Source organism: Puntigrus tetrazona, chromosome 2 (genome assembly GCF_018831695.1).
Source record: "Puntigrus tetrazona isolate hp1 chromosome 2, ASM1883169v1, whole genome shotgun sequence".
Classification (NCBI taxonomy): domain Eukaryota; kingdom Metazoa; phylum Chordata; class Actinopteri; order Cypriniformes; family Cyprinidae; genus Puntigrus; species Puntigrus tetrazona.
In genome coordinates, this window is record NC_056700.1 from 7185138 (window position 1) to 7206519 (window position 21382).

Here is a 21382-nt window from a genome sequence, read left to right on the forward strand (position 1 = left end):
ACATTTGATAAATGCAACTGCAAGATAATGCATGATGATGTCAGCATTTTTTTCTAAACAAAATGTATTGAACTTGAAAATGCAGTCAACACATTACAGAATATTTCGAATTGTAGATGTGGTTAAAGTTGGGTTCATTCGCACTTTTGTGTTTTCTTCTACAACATTTTACCTCAAAAGGTAACAAAGTACCTGTCAAAGTATTTGGATAAATTATATCCAAATACTTTGCCAGGTACATTGCTAACAAGTTGCTGTAAAGAACAAGAACGTGTGTTAAACATACTTGATGACATTGGTTTTGGCCTACATCTTGCATTGGAACATTTCATTTGAATCCATTTAAATGTTAAATACATATTTTGAAGCAGAAGCAGAGGAAAGAAAGTGATGTTTTGTTTGTTTATTAATACTTGGCAAAGATAAAATCACAGCTTGTTACAAAAAAACGAGAATTGTCACGAGTATCTGAAATCTAAATTTTCTTCATTCAAAAAAACCACACAATATTCGGCTACCTTCTAATTCTGCAAAGTGTCACATGTGCAAACAAACAGTCATAAATGAATGTTTTTGTCTTATTTTAGTCCATGTTGTGTTTCTTTGTGCCTTCTCAGATCTACTTTGCGCTGAAAGCCTTTGCCGCAAAGTTCACATCCAAAAGGCTTGAATCCTGTGTGTTTTCTGCTGTGTGTGATGAGGTTTGAACTCTGACTGAAGGCTTTGCCACACACTTGACACTTGTGGGGCTTTTCACCTATAAAATACGAAGAGTAGTTTTTGTATTTTCCTTCAGTCTCATCAAAACTTCGACTCAGAAAAAACGTGCGTGTTTTCTATTGACCAAAATATAAATTACCTGTATGAATGAACGTGTGTTTTTTCATATCCGACTTCTGGTGGAATCGTTTGCCGCAGTACTGACAGGGATACGGTCTGGTGTCAGAGTGGATGAGGAGGTGGGTGGACAAAGTGGACGATCTTTTGAAGCTTTTGTCGCATATTTTGCAGCTGAAGACCCTTTCCTGACGGAAAAATGTCATTAATAACAGAGTTTATTCTGACTGAATTATTAAATATCGTGAAATGCAAACACAAGCCCTACTTGTGAATGCACAGCTTTGTGTTGCTCCAGGCTGACTGCGTGGCCGAACGTTTTTCCACAGATTTCGCACGCGAAGGGCCTCGTGCCGCTATGTGACCGCCGCACATGAACCTCTAGTCCATGAGGGGTCGAAAACACCTGTTTAAAAACAAAAGCTTTTTAGAACCTGCAAGTGTTTAGAAGAATTAAATTGGAGCGAATAGTAAAAGACAAGCTGCTAAATAAATAAAAAAATATTCACACCTTAGTGCATTTTACGCATTTGTACGACCCACTTAGCTGAAGGCGCGTGCACATAATGTCGGACTCCGAGTCAGTTTCTCCTACTTTAGTTGACATCTTGATGTCGGCATAAAAGCCTCTATTGTTCAACAAATTAGTGGTCAGAGAGCCATAGTCCTGGTAAAATCGCCCGGGTTGTGTTGGTTCAATGAGTAGATGGGAACCCGGCCTTCTGTCCACGGCATCATAAACCCCAACTGTCGCCTCTGAATCCACAGAAACACGGTTGCAGGATTGAATGAGGTGTCTAAGTTCGGACGTTGAATGGGCCCAAACATAAGGGCGGAAAGTCATGTCGAATGGCTGAGAGTCATCTGGAGAAGACACCGGGCATTTATCCAAATCTAGAGTGAAATGTTTTAAAAGGGAACTGTAATAAGTGTTGTGCACAAGCGTTTTCACGACTTACAAAGCTTTCGGTAGCTTATAGTAAGCTATACAAAGTGTACATGCTTTTGTTTTTTTTTAAAGGGCATAGGCTACCACCTGAGTAACAGTTTCTTAACTTTTTCAATAGAGAGAGAGAGAATGACAACATTCCAACCTGAAGACGTTCCCGATGACAGGGGTCTCCAGAAGTCCTCATAGTCGGATGAGCGGTCACACACACTGCCCTCGCAGCTCAGCGGAGACTGCTGAGAAGAATGATCCGCTGTGCACACCATGCTGGCTTTAGGGGAATGCTTGCCCACCTCCACCGGGCTCTGGGGAATCTGCCCCATTTGACTCTCTAAATAAAATCCACAGTGCCATTTGTATTTTGATTTACGCATTTCGGTGCCTGGTTAATTTGTACCTATAGTTCGTACCTTGGAAGGTGAGAAGTTTCTCAATCGGGATGCAGTTGTCGTCCAGGGAACGGGGTTGGTGATAACTGTGCGCCCGTTTGCTCTTCACCAAAAATGACCTCGGCATGTTTACTCTCCGTTGTAAGGTTCAGGGTCACCAATCACTCACGGCTCTCCAATCCTGCCTAAATATGGCGCAAAATAGATTTAGATCTAGAGCACCGGTGTGAAAAAATGTACACCTGTGCACCTGATCTTCAACTGAATAGGACCGCTCTGTCAAATCTATACCATGCAGACGTTTGCAATCAAAACCTCCCAAATAAAGCAAAAACGATTTGAAGTCGAAGCACTGTACGCAACACTTTGTTATAGGCTCCCACATGGCAACTTGATCTCAGCCTTGTTTAGTAAGCTGATCCTCTATCAGCGTGATATACCAACCTCACGTCACTTCCAAGTAATGGCCTGCAATGGAGCCCAGGGTATTATTGCCAATAATTAAGTGGTTTCATTTTAGTCGTTAATAACCTGATGTCAAGTCTTAAGGAACATAAATTACAAATACAAACAGTATATATATATATACATATATTTATTTCCCTAATACTAAGGCTGCATTATTAAATAGCAGTCTTATTAGCCTATTTGAACAGGTTAGATTTATGAATAGCACTTTTTTTTCTGTAGCACAATAGAAAACTTAAGCAGCATAGTAAAGAAAATGATTAATTGGTTGTTCTCTGTACATAGGTAAGACGGCATTGTATACTACTGATGGCGATTTATTTATTTATATATAAAACATTTAGGCCATTTTATATTCAGAATGAAACAACTGGCTCTTGTGTTGTAACTGTAGTCTACTATTAAAGCTAAATTAAATCAGTAGGCGCCTACTATTTCAGCTGTAATTCATAATGTATCGTTTTCTGCTACATTTCTGTATAAACCTGAGATTTTTTTAGGTTGTATTTTTTTCAAGTAGGTTGTTTGCATAGCAAAATAATTATAGCAGTTTTATAACTTGAAAGCAATGAAGAGAGACATCGACGACAAGAATATGGTGCAATGTCTACATACACCGTGCAACTAAGTATATCTCTACAGGCCGTGTGTGCATGATGAAAGGAACGAACAATAAATATAAAAATAATATATTATAAATAATAAGCGCTTCAGAACATTTCATTATTTCAGATTATTCTTTAGAAAGCAATGAAATCATTGGTGAATTTCGTTTTTTAACCATTTAATGTTAGCATTTACCGTTTAGTGTCTTGCTTATTTTTTTATTTTAAATTGTCCCTTAATCTGACATTTTCCCCTAAGCACCCCCTTGCGGTCCCACGGGGTTCCCCGGACCCCAGGTTTAAAACTGCCGCATTAGGCAACGTAATGTTCCGTCTGCAGCTGAATCAAAGCGCATCAACATTGAAGGGCCGACAGAGACGTCTTTAGTAACTAAGGTAGCAGTCAGATTGTGAATGGGAAAAACTCTGATCTCCTAACGTTTTTCCGTTAAGAATTACCTAGCAAAGTATATGCAGAGACTAAGGCTTACCTCTGTCAGTGCGTCAAGATAACCGAAACTTTATCCAAAGCGAATATTTTTAAAGTTATGATTTCCATTCGAATGAAAATTCAGTTCAAAATCGAGGCATAAACGCGTGAAGATTAAAGTCTGCCGCACGCTCTGGGGTGTAAAGCGTCCCGAATGAGGACGGGACTCACCTGTTGAGCTGCGCTGCTCCGCTCCGCTGCTGAGGACTGCTGCGCGCGACCTGCCTCCGCGCAAACACGCGCCTTAAATACACACTTTAACTTCCTCAACGCGACCGTGTTTGATCGTGTCTCAGAAACATTTCACCCAATTTCTGTAAGTGCCTGCAGCGACGACTCCGTGCATTTGAAAAAGTAGTTGAAAAAGAACCTAACTGCATGTTAGCTATGATGTAGTCTGATTACCGTAGACGCCCATAGCGATCTAAATCACATTAGGATTTTTAGCTTGTCTACGTGGGACGATTTTATATTTGCCCCAGGTGTGGTTTTCTGCAATTATTCTTCCAGGAATAACATTTCTGCCAACGCTGGGTGTTACCGTATTTTCAAAAATACATTCGAAGCAATCCATAGGTTACATACAGTGACTTGAATACACCTCTTCTACCACGTGTTTTGTAGCTTAGAGGCATATGTTTTATAAAAATAAAGAAATTACAATAATACAAAATGAAGAGAAAATAAAACTTTAATAATCTTGTTATTATGACTATAATGTATATTACACATTGTGAAAATTATTTAAAAAATAACTGAATTTATAATAGTGCAATATATGTGTGTATTGGTAGGTTAGAGGCATATGTTTCATCAAAATAAAGAAATTACAATGAGATAATAAAGAGAAAATAATACAAGGAAAGTCAGTTGAAAAATCTTTAATAATCTTATATTATTATGACTATAATGTATATTACACACGGTGGATATTATTTAAAAATTAACTGAATTTTCCATAATAGTGCAATATATGTGTATATTGGTAGATTAGAGGCATATGTTTCATAAAAATAAAGAGAAAATAACACAAGGAAAGTCAGTTTAAAAACTTTAATAATCTTATATTATTATGACTATAATGTATATTACACATCGTGAAAATTATTAAAACATTAACTGAATTTTTCATAATAATGCATTATATGTGTGGTTTACTGCATATTGATTCATTTAGTGACATTGATGAAGTTTCCACAAGCGCTTGAAACAGCAGAGAGAAAACCTGGATGCCAGTAACACTGGGTGAAATACAGATGAGTGTTTTCTGAAAATCACTGTTGTTCAATCAGTCGGATTTTCAGTACAGGTATTTGTGGCTGACCCTGACTAAAACCTATTTTACAGTGTGACGGTTACTTGAATGTTAGATCTAAGATATTTAACAACCTTTTTTTTTCTTTGGTAAGAATGAGAAATCTTGGTGTCACTTTCAAGCGTTAATGGCAAAACTGTCACAGTGCGTCTCTTTTCAATGACACTTAAAGTGTTGCACCATGTTTAACAGTCGGGACTGTGAAGAGTACTTTCATAGTAGACACTGTAGCTGTGGGCAGCTCTCTTAATAGAATATCCTCAGTGTCTCACCGGATGGCGTGCTTCTGGAGACAGGACGACTGGACGTTAGGGCAGCTCTCCATTTTTAGGTGTCACTGTGCTTCGGAGAAGGCGGACGTGGAAGGCCTCAGTGCGGGTTGAGAAAGTGATGCAGTATGTTTGGAGAGCTGTAAAGAATTAGATCGATCGTGTATTACGCGAAAAGAGAAGTGAAAGTGATAGGTTATCAAAAACAAAAATTTCTTAAAGGCACACAACACTAACGTTTCCACACTGACATTACCACAACTGACCACAATTGCCATAGAAAGTGGAAAAGATGTCTCACATATTAAGGCAAAAAAAAAAAAATCCTCATGGTGCATTGTTGTACCTCTATCTACTATCTTGCCTTTGATATTGGTCTACTAATAAATAATATTCTGTTGTAGGTCTAGCAATAGATTTAGTGTGTCCTTGCAGACAGTATAGTGACTGTATAGTCTGATTTTTGCATTCACTTTCTTAGAGATCGGTATATCTATAATATATATAATATAAATAATATTGAAATGACGAATCATTTAAAAACTATCGATTTTAATAAACTGTATTTTATTATTTGTATTTAAATTATATTACAATGAATACAATTCTGTATTCAAATCTATTCAAACGTTTAAACATGCATTTAAAAAAAACAATATTCTTCTGATGACTGATGAAAGCCCAACTCATTTGTCCCCTCTCTTGGGTCCTTCGAGACTAAAGCTAATAGATCAAACGTAAAGTCAAAGTAGAGACCCAGTCTATCTGTCGCAGCACACAGCAGAGTGTAAACGTGACAAACCTCCTCCTCGCATCAAGAACAGGAAACCAAAAAAAAAGACTCGAACAGACACTATGACTGCAGCAATAGGTAAATACGTCTGAAACACTCATATATTTATTTCTTTCTCTGTGTTTTTCTAGCGCCGAGACTTTCAGCATCTCTTTAGGGAGTACGTGATTGAAATAGCTGCATAAAGTAGCCGTGATAGGGTTTGAGCCGTGTTTGAGGTTTCAAGGTTCTCAGAGTGTTCGCAGAAAGAGTGAGACGTATACAAGCTTTCACGACCACAAAGTTAGTTCTAAATTTGAGCCCATCGCTCAACCAGAGAGCAATCAGAGATGGCGCATGGCTTAGCAGCTCTTTAAATAAGGAGACACTGATCATAGCCGTACATGTCTTTCAGTTCAAAACCACACACGTGAGAATTCATGTTCAGAACGCATACGTTCTCATTCCTATTTCAAACAGAACAGCGTTTTAATTCTACATCAGTGTACAGACTGATACGAGAAGTAGCTATCACAGAACTCTCCAACACCATCATGAGTTTTGAATGCGACTTTTATGAGCTAAACTAAACAACGCTATCAGTAACAAACCAGATTAAGAGACATAAGCATTTAACCAATTTCATCAGACAGGCTCCCCTTGCCACCAAACCACAGAAAATCAGTCAGCGAGCAGGAGGTGTTTAGGGGCACTCACACCTACAGGTTATCTGATAGAAGCAGTTTCTCACAAGACCTCAAACCACTGACGCTGAGCTTCTGTTCGTTACAGATAGGGAAGAGTAGGAAATATCATGGGCAAATTTATACATGAGAATCAAAACTACAGGAAAGTTTCTCTGTAGAATCAAACATCTTCATATATTAGAGAAAAAAAAATAGCAGTCTAAATCTGAAACATCTTATTGGTTTTAAAAAATGTAAAAAAAAAAAAGTAAAAAAAAGTGTCATGCAACTACTTTGAGCTTAAACTTATACAGTGCATTTGAGACATTTATGACCCTGATGTCATTTTTTTATTAAAAAATATATAAAATGATATGATGAAAAATGATACAAATGAAAGATGTAATTTTGGTTTAAAATGTTTTTAAATATATTTATACAAATATTTATTTATATATATATATATATATATATATATATATATATATATATATATATATATATATATATATATTTGTGAATATATTTAAATAGTTTAAAATGTTTCTAATAAAATAACAGAATAGGATATTATTTTATATTTTGCACTTTTAATACTGAATTTTATTGCTAAACATGAAAGCACCCCAAGCAGACAATAAAAGTGTATGGATCACATCAGTGTACATCAAATGAACTGCTGCCCGAAGTTTTAATGCCAGTTAGTCTAAATCTGCAAAAGAAAAAAAGCAAAACTAATATATTTTATTTGATGATTTGATTTTGTTTTGATGTTGTAGGTTTCATCAGTTGTTTTCCTTTCATTTTATTTGTTGTTATAAATTTTAAAGAATTCAAATAAAAACAATACATTCAAATAAACGTTATCATAAATATCGGTTTTGCAAGTTTAATTTTTATCATTAATATTACTATTGTGCTAAGTATAGTAATAGCACTAGATGGCTGAAAATCTTCAAAAAAGTTTGTTTTATTGGGTCAAAACTGGCCAAGAATGTGAGTTGCGAGCTGCAGTTTGTTTTTTTTTAATCATAGAAATCCGTGTATTAAAGGATTTTTTTAATAATGTGTGAAATCACAAACTAAAACTACCAGAACTGATGATTCATGTATGTTAACTGTAGACTGATTGTTTGTCATGTGACTTTATTCTCTTCTGGTTGTACCATGTGAACAGCAGTTTATCTCACTAACACCTTTTTTGACAATGCTATGTGGCAAGACAATAACGAACCAGGCGGCACGGTTAACCGGTTACAATGGGAGGAGGTCTTCCGTTATCTTTGTAATCAGCTATGCTCATCGTGAACCTGCACGCTGGGGTTTCTGGTTGTAAATCTACTGAACAGTGGGGTGCTACAAATCACATGGAGGCAGACGTGTTGAGAGGTGCTAAGAGTTTCCTGGCCATTGTGTGGCTATTTGAGAAAATATGTTCTCTCAATAAGGAGAAGTCTGGCTCCCCAGCATGCGTGCGTGATCACGGCTCTGATGGCTTATAGAGACACGTGTATTTGACTAATTTCATTTCATGTCAGTAGTTTCGTTTTGGTTCTTCTTTGCCGTGATGTGCTGCAAGTACTTAGCATTAGCACGTCTTAGCTTCACTATTTAGCTTCTGACACAATAATGCAGTGTACCTGTAATCTGTGGTCTTACTGGAAGATTTATTTGTCTGGGTGCACCACTTCAGCTTGAAGATATGTAAAACATGCGGCTAGCAAGTGACAATCAAAATGTAGAACATCTTTACGTCTCAGCACAAGCTGCAGTTGTATTTCCTCGCTCAAAGTCGTCATTAAATTAAAATGCACCATGTATATTTGGTAAATGCACGTTATCCGTAAGTAAGCTTTATTTCTGTGAATGTCTGAGACTTTCGCTTCATTAAGCACAATAGACAAATAACTAGAACAATAACGGTGCAGTAAACTGTAAAACTGTGCATGTATTTATGATTATAATGAAAAATTTAAATAATATGATAACATGCAGCATAACAGACGTATGTTTCTTTCTTTCTATTTTTCTACGTAAAATATTATAACTCTGACAGAAATAACCAAGTTTTCACTCGCCATCGTTTTTTTTAAATGATAATGTTTAGGCCTATTAAATAAATGTTCTTCTCAAATACACACTGGGAACAGTTATTGGCACCCCTAAAAAATGTAAAATATCTCTGAAATGCATTCATAGTCACAATTTTGCGATTATGAACATGAAATTATTCTGTTTCACAGAAATATAAATAGGAGGGAAATCAAAATGACCAGTAGGCAACTGTCTGGAAGATGACATTTGTCTACATCGTCCTAATGCACGGTGAGGAGGAGAGTTTGAGTGGCTGTAGACTCTTAAATGACCACAGCTGAAGAACTGCGGACAATAGTTGAGTCTTGGGGTCAGAAAACTTTAAAAACAACTTTCAAACACACCACGTGTCGTTTGAGAGTTTTTCAAGAAAAGGATTCTCCTTGCTCACTCCAGTATGTGCAGTTATCAGACAGCCCATGTGTACAATATAGAGAAACACACCGCTGTAAACATGACTTACTCATTGTTATGTCATTCTGAGCTTGATGTTTGCTCATTATCCACCTATAATGTATTTTAAATTTACCCAGACTTTTACTTTCCTTTCGTGAATTAAAATAACCATAGATACTAATTGTCCAATCACTTATGAGCAAAACTTGCATTCAGTCTGTGAAGCTATGGATAGGTGGGCCTGCTGAAGCACAGAGAGAGAACCTGATGTGCCATGAAATGAAAAAGGTCAAACATACTTGAATTTGTAACTCTGTGATCTGCTTTTGAAGAACTGCAGTGACGGCCAAGTTTGCTTCTTTGTCCCGCTGTGAAAAAGGTAAACAACTCTTAAATTTACTGAAGCACAGCGAATGAAGCCACGGTACGAGCAGTGAAGTAACATTCAGTGTTTTGAAATTAGACAACCATATTTTGTCTGCCACCATGTCACCAGACTAGCCCATCTTGTGCAGATCTCTTTTGCAGCGGCATTAATGCAAGCAGCTGTCTGTTTCACAGTAAAGTGAGATACAGTGTTCGCGTTTTCTTGCAAAATCACTTCTGCATAAAAGAGCTGATAGACAAGTGCAATGTGGGGGCCTGGTCTGAGTGTGTGAACTACGCCAGCATCTGAAGATTTGGCCAGCAGAGTGAGAAAGATGTTATCGTAGATCTGCCTCTAGAAAAGCAGAAGATACCGGTTCCCCTCAAAGCTGTTTGAGTGATCAACAGACAGGCCGTTCTTGCACATGTGTGTCATATATCATGTGTAATGAATAAATGGAACAGTCGCTGATCTGAGCTTTACCGATGAAGTTTTTGTGCATGCACTGTGATTAGAGATCATGGAAAAGGCTTGTATATTGTGAGGTGCTTTCGTTTCCTCTCTCAGAGTTAAAAGAACATTCTGCCTTGCTCAGACTGCATTTCGGCTTAACATTAATTATCAATATATTATCATCAATACATATAATTATCAAAAAAACAAATGTGTAAGATTTTTAAATGCCATAAATGTCACCGTATTCTTTCTGTTAAAACTTGTGTATTATTTGACTCTAAAGTTGTTCATATTTTCATATTTTTGTATGGCATTGTGTTTGTGGCTAGTTTCAAAAACTGAATATAGCTTTACACAGAACAATGTTATCTAGCAAGTTTTTTTCACACCAGAATCATGTTAATGTATACGTTTCGTAGCTGTACCAAAACTGCGTTTTAGTATTTTAACATGCACAAATTCATTCTCTATTCACTTCCATTGTAAGTGCCTCACTATAACCCAGATTTTTGGTTTATGGAAGAAAAGTGACAACTGGGAATCCCTTTTTGTGGTTTCATGCCACAAATGCTGTTGATTGTGCTTAACCCTAACTCAACCTAAAATATTCCCTTAAGAAATTGAATGATGCTCTTTGTCCAGAACAGGATTAATTTAGCCCGAAGGAAGGAAGTCAGTGAGGGTAAATGACACTGTAATTAGACACCTCCAGACCGTCAAATAGCAGATGATGTCAGGTGTGGTGTTACCTTGCACTGAACAGTAGAAAACTGCCGTCTGCTCTGTTGTAATTGGCTGCACAGATCTTGGTTCTGAGACGTCAACTCCTGCAGATGATCTCGCTGGATGTTTATATGCGCTTCGATACGTTTCAGCTGGTTGCTGTAAATTGTGTTCTGTAGTGAGAAGAGAACCATTAAAGTAAGAGGACTGACTTGGAGAGATTTTAGTTTGTCAGAATCTGATTTAGGTGTGCTGTCTTTCACACCCATAGACATTTCTAGACATCTTTGTAACGTTTCCCAATCAGAGGCGAGAATCATTTTGAAATCTCAGGATGTTTCATCATGATGCAATGACACAAATTTGTATGAAATATGTATGCATTAAAAATAAAATAAACACATCATGAATAACATAATAAAAAAGATTCATATTAAAAAGAAGGTGAATATTAAATAAAATGCAATAAAATCAAAGGCAATTATTATGATAAATGGTCAAAAATGTTTTTTATCAATAAATAAATAATGAGTTTTTATATTGCGCTTTTAACAACACAGGTTGTATCAAAGCATTGAACAGTATAAAGTAGAAGAATACAATGATAGGGATGTTATAATGACGAGATTGAACAATTTGTTATTAAATGCAGAGACGGTCTCTGTAATCAATTTGACGACAATCTCTAGAAGTTAAGTGTCCCCAACAAAGCTTTACAAAGATTTACTTTTCGAATAAATGGTTTTCACTATAATAATAATAATAATAATAATAATAGAAATGGTAATGTTGATTAAAATATAAAATTCATAAACGTTAGTAAATTAATACAGGAAACAAATTCACAGCCTACATTTTACATTTGAAATGTAAGAGTCCATGCTAGAAATGATTAAATATGTTAAGTTCATTGTATTATAATTTATTTGCACAATAAAGTATTAAACTTTTCTGTTTCTATCTGTATGTGTGTGTGTGTGTGTATATATATATATATATATATATATATATATATATATATATATATATATATATATATATATATATATATATATATATATATGTAATGTATAAAAATGAATGTTTAACATGAATGCCAATATTATAAATAACTAATCGACGCTATACATTTGTTGAACTGGCTGTGTTAAAGCAGATAAAAGCCGCTATTTCTTTCTTTTCTATTTCCCCCCTTTCGGCGGCAAAATAAAGACGACGACGACGACAACAACAACAAAACAAATACTGTAAGGCTTCGTCCTCTGTATCACGCAGCACGACTGAAGCGAAACGGATTGCTCGAGTCACACAGCGCTGCGGCCTTGATGTGCGTCGTGTCTTCAGCGGCTCGTGAGGATCAGCGCGCGCACCACTGGGGCGTTCTAGCGAGGCTACTAGCGCGGTTTAATTCCCACACTTTAACGGTATTTATAGCTTCTGAGAAAGAATTATCTCGACCTGCAGATCTGTATGCAAGCGAGAACGAGAGGGCCCTTTATTGGTTTATTGGAGAGACACGAATTTTAATCTAGGATGGAGGATTTCGTTTTTCACGCGTCAGTGATTGTCCCCGTGCACGCGTGCAAATGCAAGAGCGTCACAGGTTATTATATATTTTTACAATACCATGCATATTTTATATTTTAAATGCACTTAACTTTAAAATTATAGTGCATTTAAATATTAAACCGTTTCTTAAAACCAGTCCAACGAGTAAGCGAACAGAACTAAGCGATCTTTGCTCTTCTATCCTTCATATTGCAGTGCATACAGTTATAAAGCAGCAGATATTATCAGCTGGGGGTTTTAACCTCTGTCTGCAGCTTCATCAGTTTGTGGCGGCTCTCTTTAAGAGCGGCTTGAGCGAGCGCTTCCTTCAGTCTTGTGCTTAACAGCTCCCCCTGGAGTCCATTTTGTGCATTGGTGACCTTTTGCTGACCTCCACAATGCACCTGCTGCTTCTAGCAGACAGACAGTGAGGTTTTGATAACCCGCTCTTACGGTATATTGAACAATGAATATCTTAAATTCTTTAACCCCGTGCAAAAGTTACCTGCCACTTCTCGTCCAGGTCTTTAATGTGCTGTTTTAGCACTTTGAGTTCAGTGAGTGCCTCCGATTCCTGCAATCTACAGCCGATCAGCTCCGTCTGCAGATACATCACACTGTCCCCATTAGCCACATCGCTTTTCTACAACACAGACACGCACGCATTTTTAATTACGGAAGCAACCTCAAACCCGGCTAAACATAAGTGTGTGATGTCTAACATGCTTTAACTCACTATAGCCTATGAATACACTAAGGATGGTCTATTTTTGTAGGCCAAAGGGTTAGCATTTGAGTGCTCCGGTTCTATCGTTCTGAAGTGAATCGTGCTTTAAAACAAATATTCTGGCTTAAATCAATTATAGCTGTGTTTATTTGTGAAGACTATCTTGATTAACAAAATGTGTACGATTCGTAGATTTTTACTAGTCACAAAGTTTATTTTTCAAGCCAAAGGAAAAGTCTTTTTTTTTGCAACCGGAGTTGGCCAACAAAATTAGGTCATCACTGCAGCACTCTAAAACTGTGCTTAATACTTCACATTAATGTGTGTAAAACAAGTTTGCATGGACGATTTAACTTAATTTCGACCTCTTCCATCTGCAAGATGTTTGCCTGCATCTCTTTTAAAGCGCTTTGTGACCTGGCTGTGTTTAGCTGAGTTTTCTCCAGCTCTTTCTTTAGCTGTGACACCAGTTTTTCTGAGCACCTCTGGATAGTCGGCACATGTGGGAGTAAGAGCATGAACATATCCTTAGGAAAAAAAATCATTGACATTTACATAAAGGCACTGTAATGCACTTACCTTTTCCAGTAAGGCAAGCCTCTGCTTTAAATGTTTGTTCTCTGAGGAAAGTCCCTTGAGATAAGGCAAGAGAACAAGTTTAAAATGGCTTTGGTTTTATTTAGAATCTGAAGGCTGTTGAGAAATATTATATGGAAAAAAAACAAGCACTCACATTTAGTTCTTCCTGCTCCTGCTGCTTTTTCGTCTTGATAGATGCATACTCTTGTCTCAACCTAAAACCAATAAAACGAATCATATTGTTTGCATAGACAATTGGATAAAACAATACAATGCAAAAAAACACATACTGTTTCATTCTGCTGGGATTGTATTTTATTTGATATGCTACTTCAATGATTCCGTCAGGATCTGAAGCCCATGATTCTAGATTCTGCAAGCACTGAACACAACAGAATTAAAAGTGGCAGTATTTCAAAGACGTAATGATTGTAAAAAGAAAAATCCTAGCAAGTGGTAAAGAATAATTCACTGAGGTGTTCCATTACGTTCGTCATTCCCTCTACGTCAAGCTTGATGAGTTCTGTCTGCTTCATGTGAAGTAAAGCCAAACCAACCCGGAACACAATCTCCAAACCCTAAAGCGCATGTGCATAACGTACATAAAATAAAACTATTAAAAGGTTTTCTGTAATTAAAAAATAAAATGAATGATAAAATACCATATGAGAAACGTGAATTTAAATAAGGAAACATAAACCTAAACGTTGATAGAAATAAATAGAAGTAAAACAAAATAAAGTCAAACAGAAATATATATTTATATATATATATATATATATATATATATATATATATATATATATATATATATATATAACAACATAATTACTAAAACTAAAATGAAAACAGTAAATATAAAAATAAAAGCAAAACACTAAAATATCACTGGCTGGTTATTTCATGTTTTATCTATAAATATCTATGAATCTATAAATGACATGCAGTGTGAAATGATGGCTTATGACGAGATGCAGTGACATGATTAATTGTACCTCACACATAAAGATGTCAAAAATCCTAATCGCAGTTCTGATTGGTAAAGATGAGAGGAGGATGTTGAGAAACCAAGAGGAGGAGAACACAGAGGTGTGAAAACCCTGAGTCTGGAAGTGGGAATGAAGCTCAGGAAGTTGATCCTATCAGAAAGAAAAAAATATAATCAGACAACAGATGACAATCTCTAGGGGAGTGGAGTAAGACGTGTGACCCACAATATTAGAATGATCCTTCAGAATGGTATCATGTGACACTGAAAACTGGAGTAATGACTGCAGAATGCATTATTTAAATGTATTTTTCATTGCTTAGAGGACACAACACATAGCAAAAAAGAAGTGACACAGTTTTACCCCCCTATCCCCTTCTTACAATCTGGAAATCTGCAACGACGTTCTTGTCAAATGTGTAATTCTCAGAAATCTGACATTTATCAGGAAATGGAAAGATACTTCAGCACATCGTTCGTAACATGCTTTATGTGGCTTACTCAGCTCAACGTTTTTTGGAAAGGACATTTTACAAACAATCCATATAATCCATTTTAAATAGAGCAGAAATATAAGTGTTTACCTTAATCATGGTGTCAAACTGGTAAACGCAGCAGCCGAGTTCAACCATATCGGATCTATACAGATCCCTCATTCTGAAGTCCTTCATTAGTCTCACAAAAAGGTAGAAGGCATCCTCTTCAGCCATCTAAAAGGTAACCATCTTAATTCATTGACTGGTACCGGCTACGATTTGTAACTACAGTTTCAATGGGGCAAAGAAAGCATTACCTGTGTGAGCAATAGACCTACAATAAACACACTCCCCTGACAGTAGCCAATCTCTTGGTCTAAGATTGAGTAAGCCTGTAATTAAAGCCACACTGTGTTATCTAAATGCATAATTCCTAAGTTTTCTTCTGAATGATCACAAGTAGAGTTTCTCTAACCTTCAGCACATTAAACAGTTGTTTCTGGCAAGTACCAACTTTGTTGTGAAAGAGCTGGTGTTGAGGGAGAATGCGCGCCAGGTCTCTGAGTATGAGCGTCTCGGAGCGAGATGAGCTCTTCAGCAGATCTGAGTACTTCTGCTCTAAGGCCACATTCTGAACGTCACACAGCAGCTGCCACACAGCTGGGCGCCTATGAGCCGGGACACCCCTCCTGGTCAGCACCTGAGGGAAGAATGGTACGGCGTCATGTGACTGGTGTCACGACATAAAAATGGTGGATGGATGAGTTGCTTACCTTAATCTGTCCTACTTTTCTCTTGCACCAGTCGTCCCAATCTTTAATGACGTCACCCCATATGTCATCCTCAAAAGAGAAGGTTTTGGGTGAGGTGGGACTTCTCAGGACCCCATTTAGAGGGTACAGAGACTTACTATCGTTCTCAAGCAGTCTGTTGAGAAAAAATAGCCTGTTTAGGAGTGAACTGAAGTGTACTTCTTAAGTTCATATATCAAGCTGAACTAATTAATTATTAGGGATGAATGACAAGCATTGATTTAATAAAAGTAAATGAATAAAAATCTTAATTCTTCACAATAATCCAAAGAAGTATATAAAACTATATTTATAACATGTAGTACGTATAGAATGAGAACTACAACTAATAATGTTTATTCTGAATGTATGTAAAATTAAATTAATAGCATAATTTTAATAAGTACTTTTTTTTTTAAATGTGTGATAAACATGAATATATTTAATAATATAATAGTATAAAAATAAAGTATTTGTAATACATATAATAATGTTGGTTTTATGCTACAAGTCAATAAAATAAACAAGGTATTTTTGAGAAGTATATTTTGATGTAAAATGAACCTGAATGATATATGCATGCAGTCTTTAAAACTAGTTTGAAGGAAGTTTAATTGATGCTGAATGTCAATAAATACAACAAACATTCAGCATAATCAGCATTTGAAATGTCTCTAACAAGGTTTCATGTCGAATGACAGTAAAAAAAAATAAATGAATAAATAAACACAAATAAATAGCATACTTTTTGTAAGCATGTGTGTGTGTACCACGTTATAGAGACCAAATCCTGTCCCCTACAAGAATAGTAAAACCTATAAATATGGGTCTCCACGAGGAAACAAACTTATGACTAATCAAACAGAATGAGTTTTATTTATTTCTTTTATTAAATTCTTTTATTTTATTTTTATTTTTAAATAAAAACAAGTTGGGCACAGAGTGGAAAAGAAATGTCTCATTAGCGCAATGTATAGTAGTTGTTTGTATAGGAACCAGCGTGGTATGGGTGTGGGAAAGTGACCTGTTCTGTTCCTCTAGTTTAGAGAGCAAGTTCATCTCATCCACACTGAGCTGAGATCCCGTTGAGGGAGACAGAGACGTTACAGAATCCATCTGTAACACTCAAACAGAAGCACGACGTCTTGAGTATCTCTCTCAATAGGCTAAATCATCACCAAAACACACAAAATGTAAATATATATATATATATATATATATATATATATATATATATATATACACACACACACACATGCATCATACTGTGATACATACATAGTAACTATACTGTATATTATATTTTATTAAGCTTATATCAGGAACACTGACCTCCTAATAGTAAAAACTTGAATTTCTTACCAGCGTTCAAGATTCCTGGCATTTGGGGGTGCAAATATCTCCATAAAATCTTTCCTCGGTCTAATTTGTTCCAGTGGCATAAGGTGTCACACCAGGTTCTTCCATACCGCAGAGGAAAAAAACGACAAAACAACAGAAGAATCACATGTCACTTTATAGCAGACTGGTCAAAGTTCCTCAAAATAACAACTCTACCAGTGACTCAGGAGCTTGTTTTTAAATTAACCTGACTGAGTGAACAACTTCCTCTCATGACTTCTTTTAATTTTTAGCTTACAAATATGGGCCCAGAGATAACGTTTACCTCGGGGACCCTACCTGCTAAGAGAGTCTGCTGTTAATCTCATCTAGTGCCGTGTGACAGAGAAGCTACCCTATATGCAAAAAGGAAGTTTTAGGGTCAACAGGACTGTGTGTCACCATTAGGTTGGGTGGCATCTATGTTTTGCATCACGCTATTTTAAGGAAGTTCACACTTTTTGTTTGCAACTCTATATGAACATTTTTACACCACGTTCACAACTCATCTAAACACTCATCTAAAGCATTGTATATTGAAGATTGCTAGTAGGCTACTGTTAATGGCAACTTGTGAACGTTTAATAAGAATAAGTGCAATGGTATGCATATCGGAGGAAACTAAATGGGAAAAAGTAGCATGCACTTTAGTATAAGTGATCCTGGGCGATCGATGTCCCTACAGAGTTTACCTACAAACCTGGAAAAAAACAACCTGCATCATGAAGACCTTGATTAGCTTGGTCAGGCGTCTGTCTGTCTATCTATCTATCTCTGTCGAATGAAATGTTTATGTTTTATGCTTTGGATTAAAAACCCTGCCGTTTATCCTCCACGACGCTAGAGGCGCACACACGTTCACCTCTGAGCTCTTTGAGTTTTCCGGTCGCCGCGCAGCATGAACTTCCTTTTCACAGTGCAGCGGGAGCAGTATCGGAGTCTGAAGACTTCAGTCTCCCAACCTAAAGGAGAACAAACGATCACAAAATGGTCAGTAAATCACCAAAATACAGCGTTCTACTCATTACGTTCCCTCTCCCGCTATTTCAGCTCGATTTCCATTAAAGATGAACCCTTGAAGCGACGGGATGGCTGTAGATTTAAGTCGATCAGACCCCTCGCTGTGTGAACGACAGTAGCACATTCCTCTAAATAATCACATAATAATTTTACTGACAGTGAAAGCGCATTAAATAAACATTTCTGTCCTTTGGGTCTTTTTTTGTTGCCCTGGTTAGATGTTTATTCCTCAATTTAGTTTTGAGTTTCACGTTTACTGTCACGTAGCGCATTGCACTTATTGAGTTAGCCATAGGTGTCCAAGGGTGTCATTAGTCCGATTGCTTCAGAATATGCTTTTTGACAGTCCTGCTCGTCAACAGTTTAACAATTGAGTGATTTTTTTGCTGCAGGGCTTCGTTAAGGTTGTCAAGAACAAGGCGTATTTCAAGAGATACCAAGTGAAGTTCAGGAGGAGGAGAGGTATGTCGAGGTGTTTCCTTACCTTCGTCTTAACTGAGGGATGTTTTGATCTGTCACAATGAAATGACCTGTGGGCTGTTTCATAAAACAAGTTTACCAAACATGTTTAATTTTACCAAATCATTGACAACAAATTAGACCGGACATAGACCTGGCTTATTGGGTAAACTTGTTTAATGAAACCAGCTCCCGAACATATTACTGATGTAAAAGCCTTTCATAACAATCTAAGCAGGTCTAACTGCCTGACTGAATTGGTTTTTAGCCGGTCAGTTAATAAAAACTTTCTCTACACAAACAAGACAGCTTAGAATGTTTTTTCAACAGTCAACTAAGATTACTGTCCATTTCAGAGGGAAAAACTGACTACTTTGCCCGCAAGCGCCTGGTCATTCAAGACAAGAACAAGTACAACACACCGAAGTACAGGATGATCGTTCGACTCTCCAACAGGGATATTGTTTGCCAGGTACAGTTACCACCATGTCATGTTTGCCAGCCATATCGAAATGTTATTCATAAACATTGTGTTGATGAATGTATCGGGACGATTTTGCTTCTTTTTCAGATCGCATATGCCAAGATTGAAGGCGACGCGATCGTCTGCGCTGCTTACTCTCACGAGTTGCCAAAGTATGGCATTGCTGTTGGACTGACGAACTATGCTGCGGCTTACTGCACCGGTTTACTGTGTGCACGCAGGGTAAATGTCCTCATCGGTTAAGAATGTTTGGCACTCTTTATATGTCAAAGTATAATCGTACTCAGACTTGTTTTCTGCTTACAGCTGCTGAGTAAGTTTGGTCTGGATAAGGTGTATGAAGGCCAGATTGATGTGACTGGCGATGAATTTAATGTGGAAAGCATTGATGGCCAGCCAGGGGCATTTACATGCTACCTGGATGCTGGACTTACCAGAACCACCACAGGGAATAAGGTGTTTGGAGCTCTCAAAGGAGCAGTTGATGGAGGACTGTCCATTCCCCACAGGTAAGTACAGGCAGTTTTTTTTCCCGTTTTGCAAAGCTTAGACTATGAACTTTGATTCAGCAATTTTGGCTTTAAAAGGAAACTTGTATATTCCACAGAAACATTGTCTTTAGAGACGACCTATCAACAGTGAACTCTAAAATACCACGACAAATACTACATTTTTAGGAAACAGTCTGAGGTTAAGTCTTTTTAGGAAGAGGAAGTAAATGTCAATCCGAAAAGACTTTCATATTGACATCAATTAAATGTAGATCTGAATCACTGTCCATTGGTAGTCTCTGGATCTACATTAAATTGAAGCAATCACACTTCCCTACTACTTACTGACATCTAAATAATCTTGATTGATATGCAAATTATTGTGCAGGAAATTTGACTAATTTGAGCTTTTGTGTTTCATATCGTTGTTCTGGGAATATTGACATTGCAGCTTGTTTTCTCAGCACTAAACGGTTCCCGGGCTACGACAGTGAAAGTAAAGAGTTCAACGCGGAGGTGCACAGGAAGCACATCATGGGCCAGAATGTGTCCGAGTATATGAGCTATCTGATGGAGGAGGACGAGGAGCAGTATAAGAAGCAGTTCTCCCGCTTCATCAAAAACGGCATCACACCCGACTCTGTAAGAAACTCTACTAGATAACTGTACTGCCATTTCTTTGCTTTTTGTAAGACAAAAAGATGTCATCTCCTTCAAATACTGTATCATCTGTAGTTGCACATCATTTGTAGCATGATGATGCTGGGGACTAAATATCAGTTTGAATTGCAAATTAATAGATTAGATGTATACAGTTTAATACTTGAAAATATTTTCTTAATTTATTGTAAATCTTGTGCATTACCTTATCTTTACTTACTGTTATATTATTATCTGGTTCCTGCAGGTTGAAGGGATGTACAAAAAGGCCCATGCTTCCATCCGTGAGAACCCAGTTCATGAGAAGAAGCCCAAGAGAGAAGTCAAGAAGAAGAGGTATGTTTTCAGGCTTTTATCATTTCTTCATTTCTTTTATCATTTCTTCAAATACTGTTCATGGAATTGATTTTGCCATGAAACTTGACCGTTTGTATTTTTGATGGCAAAAATGTAAAAGTGTGCTTTTAAAATAAATAGTTGACTGAGATTAAAGGTTTAAGTTTTGAGTTTTCCCATAAGGTCTGACAGGTGATGCTTAAGATGATGCACATATGCTGTAGCTGCTATTTATAACAGCTACATGTCAGATGTTTATATTTTCAGGTTGTTGTTTTTTTTTTACACTATTCTCACCAGATGAGGTGTTTTCTCTTCACTGATAAACCTTGTGTTTGTAGGTGGAACCGTGCCAAGCTGACTCTGGCCCAGAGGAAGGACCGTGTGGCCCAGAAAAAGGCCAGCTTCCTCAGGGCTCAGGAAGCTGCTGCAGATGATGACTAAAGAGATGAAGTGTCAACTGCTCCAAAGAAAGTGTGCACCTTTTCCAAATAAATCATTTGGAAAGAATACAGTGTTTGTGGTCTTTGGTATAGTGGAAAATGAGAAAATGTTGATTTGACAATGAAGATGCCTTTGGGATTATTACTTAAAACACTTTTAATGTGCAAAGTCATGCAATCAAAT

At 37.0% G+C, this 21382-nt stretch overlaps 3 protein-coding genes across 10 annotated transcripts; 1 reads left to right on the plus strand and 2 right to left on the minus strand.

Moving 5' to 3' along the window:
- Window positions 1-388: 388 nt before the first annotated feature.
- Window positions 389-4066, minus strand: gfi1aa (growth factor independent 1A transcription repressor a). Of its 2 annotated transcripts, none has more exons than XM_043221800.1 (7): window positions 3910-4066; window positions 2197-2360; window positions 1932-2117; window positions 1349-1701; window positions 1106-1243; window positions 860-1025; window positions 389-757 (listed from the first exon to the last, which is right to left on the minus strand). In XM_043221800.1, exons 2-7 carry the CDS (start codon window positions 2300-2302, stop codon window positions 579-581), a joined length of 1128 nt encoding a protein of 375 aa, XP_043077735.1. In that variant the 5' UTR covers window positions 2303-2360; window positions 3910-4066; the 3' UTR covers window positions 389-578. The 2 variants fall into 2 exon arrangements, with proteins under 2 accessions (XP_043077735.1, XP_043077726.1); XM_043221791.1 differs by having other exon boundaries at window positions 1349-1731; window positions 3910-4063.
- A 710-nt stretch (window positions 4067-4776) lies between these two features.
- evi5a (ecotropic viral integration site 5a) lies at window positions 4777-18136 on the minus strand. 7 transcript variants are annotated; one of them, XM_043221649.1, is made up of 18 exons: window positions 18006-18136; window positions 17288-17385; window positions 16950-17049; window positions 15908-16061; window positions 15610-15834; window positions 15452-15526; window positions 15243-15368; window positions 14666-14809; window positions 14159-14248; window positions 13961-14052; window positions 13825-13885; window positions 13671-13724; window positions 13457-13576; window positions 12870-13007; window positions 12628-12777; window positions 10843-10989; window positions 9570-9638; window positions 4777-5462 (listed from the first exon to the last, which is right to left on the minus strand). In XM_043221649.1, exons 2-18 carry the CDS (start codon window positions 17307-17309, stop codon window positions 5388-5390), a joined length of 1842 nt encoding a protein of 613 aa, XP_043077584.1. In that variant the 5' UTR covers window positions 17310-17385; window positions 18006-18136; the 3' UTR covers window positions 4777-5387. The 7 variants fall into 7 exon arrangements, with proteins under 7 accessions (XP_043077584.1, XP_043077567.1, XP_043077558.1 ...); XM_043221632.1 differs by lacking the exon at window positions 18006-18136 and adding an exon at window positions 17606-17649 and having other exon boundaries at window positions 12870-12965; XM_043221623.1 differs by lacking the exon at window positions 18006-18136 and adding an exon at window positions 17606-17649.
- Window positions 18137-18163: 27 nt separating this feature from the next.
- On the plus strand, window positions 18164-21265 carry rpl5a (ribosomal protein L5a). The gene is made up of 8 exons (XM_043221812.1): window positions 18164-18295; window positions 18718-18787; window positions 19141-19256; window positions 19356-19490; window positions 19575-19777; window positions 20224-20401; window positions 20667-20755; window positions 21097-21265. The coding sequence occupies exons 1-8, from the start codon at window positions 18293-18295 to the stop codon at window positions 21197-21199; spliced, it is 897 nt and encodes a 298-aa protein (XP_043077747.1). The 5' UTR covers window positions 18164-18292; the 3' UTR covers window positions 21200-21265.
- Window positions 21266-21382: the final 117 nt, after the last annotated feature.